At 34.1% G+C, this 6,198-nt stretch overlaps 2 protein-coding genes across 2 annotated transcripts; both read right to left on the bottom strand.

Moving 5' to 3' along the window:
* Positions 1-1,459, bottom strand: LOC105795015 (protein DELAY OF GERMINATION 1). The gene has a single exon (XM_012624442.2). The coding sequence runs from the start codon at positions 953-955 to the stop codon at positions 203-205; it is 753 nt and encodes a 250-aa protein (XP_012479896.1). The 5' UTR covers positions 956-1,459; the 3' UTR covers positions 1-202.
* A 691-nt stretch (positions 1,460-2,150) lies between these two features.
* Positions 2,151-5,935, bottom strand: LOC105795016 (AP-1 complex subunit sigma-2). Its single transcript, XM_012624443.1, has 7 exons — positions 5,727-5,935; positions 4,221-4,307; positions 3,945-4,036; positions 3,741-3,849; positions 3,621-3,656; positions 2,596-2,682; positions 2,151-2,503 (listed from the first exon to the last, which is right to left on the bottom strand). The coding sequence occupies exons 1-7, from the start codon at positions 5,727-5,729 to the stop codon at positions 2,432-2,434; spliced, it is 486 nt and encodes a 161-aa protein (XP_012479897.1). The 5' UTR covers positions 5,730-5,935; the 3' UTR covers positions 2,151-2,431.
* Between the last annotated feature and the right edge of the window lie 263 nt (positions 5,936-6,198).

Consider the following 6,198-nt stretch of genomic DNA (forward strand, 5'->3'; position numbering starts at 1 on the left):
TGCCCGATGGCTTCAATTAAATAACGACAACCATAGCATGTGCTTATTTGCAGTACACAAAAAAGAAAAAAAACATTGGTCTCTGTTGATAGCACAAGTGAGTTCATGGTCCCTGTGTTCTTTTTTTTGTTCAAATTTTGGAAACTCGAAAAGGAAAAAAAAAACATAGAGAATTAACGAAGTATAGATACATAGAGAACAGTTATGTCCTACCATGCCTATTATCTCTTGTTTTTCCCCACTCATGCATGCAAAGGTGAAGCTTCTTACTTGCTACAAGAAAATCCACGCCCTGCAATGGAGTCAATATGCTAAGTAATTCCTTCAAAGTGCTTAGCCTCAACTTATCAGCCTCCTGCAATATATTCGCCATAGAGCTCTCGTGTTCATCCAATGCATGATCTACTTCCCCACTAGTTTCACCCACTCGGCTCATCCTTTTAACAACAATGGCAATCGGCTGGTCTGCAATGTTCTCTTGCAACCCCGCCAACTTATTCGAAAGCTTCTCTTCTTCCTTAATCGTCTTCATGTGCAAATCGTTTATCATTCTCAGCTGTGCAGCCGAAATCTGCCCAAGGTTTCCTCTAACTAAGCCTTGGATGATTTCACTGAGCTGAAACTCCACTTGTGATCCACAGAGTGCATAAGTGAGTCGAATGTAAATTGAAGGTCTACAACCAGCTACCCAGAGCAACGATTTCTCCAAGGCAGTGTTCCATGAAGGTGAAAACAGGCCAGAAATATCCAGGCGAGAGAGTTGAGCTCTCTTGTCGATATACTCTTGGAAACTGTTGATAGACTTCTCAGTTAGTTGAGCACAAGTGGTCTCCGTTAAATCGTCTCCACCATTACCGCTCTGGTTAAGAGCTTGGAGAAGTTGGTTGAGTTCTTGTTCTTGAATAGCCATCCATTCGTGAAAACAACGTTGCAGGATTTGATCATCGCTAGCCATATCTCAACGCTAAATTGAAGCATATGAAGTAGCTTTTTTGGGTTTGTAGCTAATATGTTTAAGCGGTGAGCATATAACAACACAATTAACATGTGAAAAGGATCCAAAAGCTTACAAAAGAATGAACAGAGGGGATGTAAGTGTAGACTTCTGTGTGTTCCTTTAAAATCTCTTCTTTTTTCACCGGTTTTCATTCTTGTTTTTTATTATTATATTTTGCATTTTGCATCGGTTATTCATTGTATTTGATACTTGAGGATTTTGTGGTGGTGATGGTCCAATGTGCGTTTCAAAATGTAGCAAGATTCCACGATGAACCAAATGGTTGTCATCGCTATAAAACGACACTAGTAATTGATGAGCTGTTCCATGTGATGTGAGTGAACCAGGAAACCTTTAATCACCCTCTACCCATATAACATCATTAATTTAATTATGATATATATGACGATTTTAACTAAGCTATGGTATTGTAGCAACGAAGATGTAAATTTGAAAGCCTATAAATGCTTTTTTTTCTCTAATGTTCTCTAATGCGGTTACAAAGTCGTATCTTTAATTCTTAACATTCTTAACATGTGTAAGAGTGCACATTCATATAACTAAATCTGATCATGAGTATAGTTAGATCAATATAAAATTTTAGAATAATTTTTAAACTAAAGTTCAACACAAAAACATATTTAAAATTTTATCCAAACCCGACCTAACCCACCTATATTAAACTTCTTTAACTTACTTTTATATAAAACAAATTTAAAAATATAATACATAAAAATATAATAAAAGAATGAATCAAAACTCAATTCGCATCCTTCATTATAGACTAGGAATGAATCAAAACTCAATTCGCATCCTTCATTATAGACTAGGATCATGAATATCATTTCTATTTATTTTGCTGACTCTATTTATTTCAATTTCTCTTCCCTAAATTTACTCCTCTTAAAACCATCGTATAGAAACCTGCAGAAGTGTCAAAAGCTAGGAAATTAAAGAAAACAAACCTTATTTTTTGTCCAAATTCATTTTTCGAGTTTATATTTTTGTTCAAACCCTTACACTTTTTCAAATAGACCTTCAAACTTGACCAGGTGACTAGTAAAAACGAAGACAGATCCGAACTAAAAAGCGTCCACCCTTACCACCGGGATCAAGCCTCATAATTAATATTACCTCTTTGCCACTGTCAATATGAGATACCAATAAAAATATTAACTTCACAATGAAGAAAATTAACAATGCCGGTTGCATGTTACAGCCAACAAATGAACGGCTGAAACCCAAATGCATGACTGTATACATAATTAATATGATGATTATATGTGATCATTTCTACAAAAGGCTCCCGAATCTACATTCATAAACATACAATTAAGTTCTCAAACTAAAATCCAGAAAGAGTTTTCACAACAGATGAGACACCAAAACCAACCCCAATACAAATGGCAATCCGCAACCACTCTCGGTCATAACCTACTTTGTGGCCTGTGCAATTATATTGCTAATGGAACTGGCCTGCTCTTTCGCGGTCTCCACCAGTGAATCCTACAGTTCAACGAAACAATTCTCTCAGAAAATTGGAAGTTATGACACACGACATGGAGAACGGTTTAACAATGAAAAAATAAAAATTCTACCTGTGCAGCTATTAAACGTGCAACAGTTTTCTTGCTCGACTCTTGAAGTTCACCAGCAAGTAAGAGTTCATCCAATATATAATAGGCCTTCAATGTCAAATAGCATCAAAGAGTTAAGCAAAGACCTCATTTTAACATCTACGATCTCCTTCTGACAACAATGCTATTTACTTCCAAATACATTTGGAATGACCATTTATCATATAATTCATCTATAAGGGGGAAAAAAGAGATGAGCTACAAAATGGTAGACTCAAGTCTACATCAAAATTGCACATGTACCTCCTATTTTCAGAAACCACATTTTGTTCTAAAAATTTAAGCAACTATCAGAGTTCACAAGCAGACATAACACAAATAACTTGTGTTGATGACCAAAAAGACTGATGCAAACGCTAGTTCCTTGAATCATGGAGAAAACAGATTCCAAAACAAAAATGTATTAAAATTTTAGGGAAATAAGTAAATGGTTAAAAAAAAAAAAGCCTTTTCTCAGAGACATCAGATCCAGCAGTTCCCCATAGAAGAAGGCGAATTCCGACCAATAGAAATCTCAACTACATAATTCCTTTCCTCAAGCACATGGTTAACTTGCCACCACAAGGTTCACATTTTTGGGGGATTTATTTGGCAAGTACCCAGAATGAAAAATTATGGTGCCATGCTGGAAGAAGATGCACCCGAATCAATCAAATGATGGGCATCAATTCAGCGAGATGCACATTAGGTGCTTCCTAAGGATACTTGAGACCGGAGAAAATCAAGAGACACACTGGTATAGGAGCAAGTATGGAGAATTTAAAGTTTACCGTTTACAATTTAAATAAATGCAAGAGGATATAGAATGGTATGTTAAAGAATGAGAAGAATGGAGCAGTAACGGAATTGGAGGATAATTGCTGCTAAAGATTACATGAATAAGAGCACTTTCAACATAAACTCAAGGATTTAGATGTAAATTGTTCTGAAAAAAAAAAGGAAAGATAACCCTAACAACAGGTACATGGAAAGCACAGTAACTGTACCTTATGGAAGTTGAAGATTAAATCCAATTCACAGACCTGTATAAAAAATTAATTCACAATCAGATAAAATATAGTGGAACAATAAGAAATCAACGAAAAGCCAAGTTTTACTTCACTCACACTGCCAAAGTATCGATCAAGTATCTCAACAAAGTGATGAATGATTTCTAGAACCTCTAATTCATTGTCATCCTGATCAATGCACATGCAGAAGTAAAGACTAGCATATCTGTGCATAATTTATCCAAACTCAGTTGATAAATCTCTGAAACAGTCAAGTACATTATTAATAAAACAAGTCTCACAGGCATATTGTAGTATAACCTTTTATAAACAACTTTAAATCCTCTCCAATCCACAAAATTACAGAGTTTTGGCCCTCTATTGAGAATCACCCCACCGAGCTCACGGATAACCTTCTCAAAATGCATTGTTATAAAGCATTAATATAATGAAGACAAAACCAGCTTCAAAAAAAGCACTAACAAAGTACTAAAGACAGAAAAGTGCACAAGATTCTTGTAATTTATAAAGAAATTTTCCTTTCAGTCAAACTATACAAAAATAATCAATTAAGTTATTCAAGTGTGCTAGCCATACCTTTGTTCTTTCCTTCTGAGAATAAGGAGAATACCATTTTGTCAACCTAACTTTCCCTTGTCGACTAATTAAAAGTACAAAGTGAATCTGAAACACAAAAGAGGCTCATAGGTTATAGATAACAGCACTACAATAAGTCAACAACCTAAAGATGAAGATTGATTCTAGGTTTCTAAGGCGAAATTAAACAATTGTAGATGATAAAAAAAAGGAATATATGTCACTGGGACAATCTGATCTCGAAATTAATACAATTTCATTTACTACGAGGGCCGGGAGTCATCTTACAATCAGAAACCATAAACGTAAGCTCCTTTTGTAATCTATATGAATTTCTAGTTATAGAGCTTGATTAGTAAAATGAAGCTTTTTCCATCCTCTTAGCATGCTTCTTCATGGAAAATCTTTCAACAGCTAAAGTATAAAATATGACATTTTCTTTGTATTGAAAATAACTCTAAAAGGGGGGGGGGGAAGAAATACGATATCTTCTTTAATATGAATGATGTTACCCTGAAAATAAGGTTTTATCAAACAGAAAAATTAAACAATTATAACATAGTAAAACTAGAAAAAAGGTCTTACTGTGACAATTAGAACCCAAAATTAATACAAATTCATGGTTTGCTAGCACTATGGGAGCCAGGAATCACCCTATAAAAAATGAGCTAAATCAACATAACGCCTGCAATCATAGCCAATCTTCAAGAAACTATAAATTCAAGCACCTTATGTGATATATATGATTTTCTAGTTATAGCTTATAGAGTCCAATTAGTAACATGCAGCAGTGGCCATCTTCTAAGCATGCTTCTTTATGGAGATATGTTCAACATCTAAGTATATAAAGCATGACATTTTCTTCATATAAAAAAATAACTCTATCCGATGCCCTAAGAAAGGGGGAAAAGGCAATATGCTATCTTCAATGTGATTAATGTCTCACAGAAATGTGAAACCCTTAGAAAAATAAGGTTCTATCAAACAGAAAAATTATAGAAACAGCTAGAATTAAGTAGTCAAACTCGACTATCCCAAAATGCAAAGTATCCATTAAACAGAAATGCTTAAGTACGAATTAATATGATTAAAAATCAGAAGAAAAAAAAAGAAATAAGTTAGATCTAATAATTAAATCAGACGAACTATCAAAATGAATCAATTAAAGTGAACTATAACAGAAGATAAGCTAACGATAAAAAAAAGAAAACATTTCAGCAGAAACAAGTTGCAGATCCAAAGATAAACGAGAAGGCGCAAAGCTTAGACTCAAACAACAGCATGACGAGGAATTTCATGATCATAACACAATAATAAAATTCAGGATCCGCAAAATTCAAAACCTAATCAGCGTCAATAAGCAAGAAAAAGCAGATCCATGTTTAGCGTTGTAAAAAAAGAAAAAAAAAAAAAGAAGAAGAAGAAAAGATCGAAATAAGATCATAACCAATTCACCGAATAATCATAAATAAAAGGAGCAAAAATATGAGACAGAGAGATAGTTACCATCCTTGATAATAGCCGAAAGAAAAAGTCCAAATAAAAATCTGGATTCTCCGAAAGCACCGAAGCCGGGATCCCGATTCGGATTTCTGCTGCCGTTGCTGCGCTGCGATTTCTATATTTATATTTGGACAATTTAAAACCTTCATTAACAAAAAGTTCAACCGATTCGAAGCGGATCTGGTAAATTTGGGTTTGGGCTGGCTTAGATAATGGCTAGACCCAATATGAGAAGCAATGAGCGGCCTAACTTTTCACTGTGAAAAAAGTAGACCGGTTCACAGTCCAGGCCGGTTCACAAGACAATCTGAAATATTCTTTCAATATTAAAAGTTATTTATTTTTTATTGTTGAGATGGTTTTATATAAATATTAGTTTTTGATTGTAAAATAGACGAGTACATCAGTTATTATATAAAAAAATTATTTATGAAAATAAATAAATTTTATAACTAAATTTAAATTTAAAATATTT

The sequence above is a fragment of the Gossypium raimondii genome, chromosome 3 (assembly GCF_025698545.1).
Source record: "Gossypium raimondii isolate GPD5lz chromosome 3, ASM2569854v1, whole genome shotgun sequence".
Classification (NCBI taxonomy): domain Eukaryota; kingdom Viridiplantae; phylum Streptophyta; class Magnoliopsida; order Malvales; family Malvaceae; genus Gossypium; species Gossypium raimondii.

What these genes read in the sequence shown, in the direction of transcription:
- LOC105795015 (XM_012624442.2), bottom strand. Translation starts at nt 955, where the DNA reads ATGGCTAGCGATGATCAAATCCTGCAACGTTGTTTTCACGAATGGATG.
- LOC105795016 (XM_012624443.1), bottom strand. An exon ending in TTGATCGATACTTTGGCAGT is followed by an intron (nt 3,657 to 3,740) that starts GTGAGTGAAGTA and finishes TTTTTTATACAG; the next exon opens with GTCTGTGAATTGGATTTAAT. An exon ending in TAATCTTCAACTTCCATAAG is followed by an intron (nt 2,683 to 3,620) that starts GTACAGTTACTG and finishes TTGACATTGAAG; the next exon opens with GCCTATTATATATTGGATGA.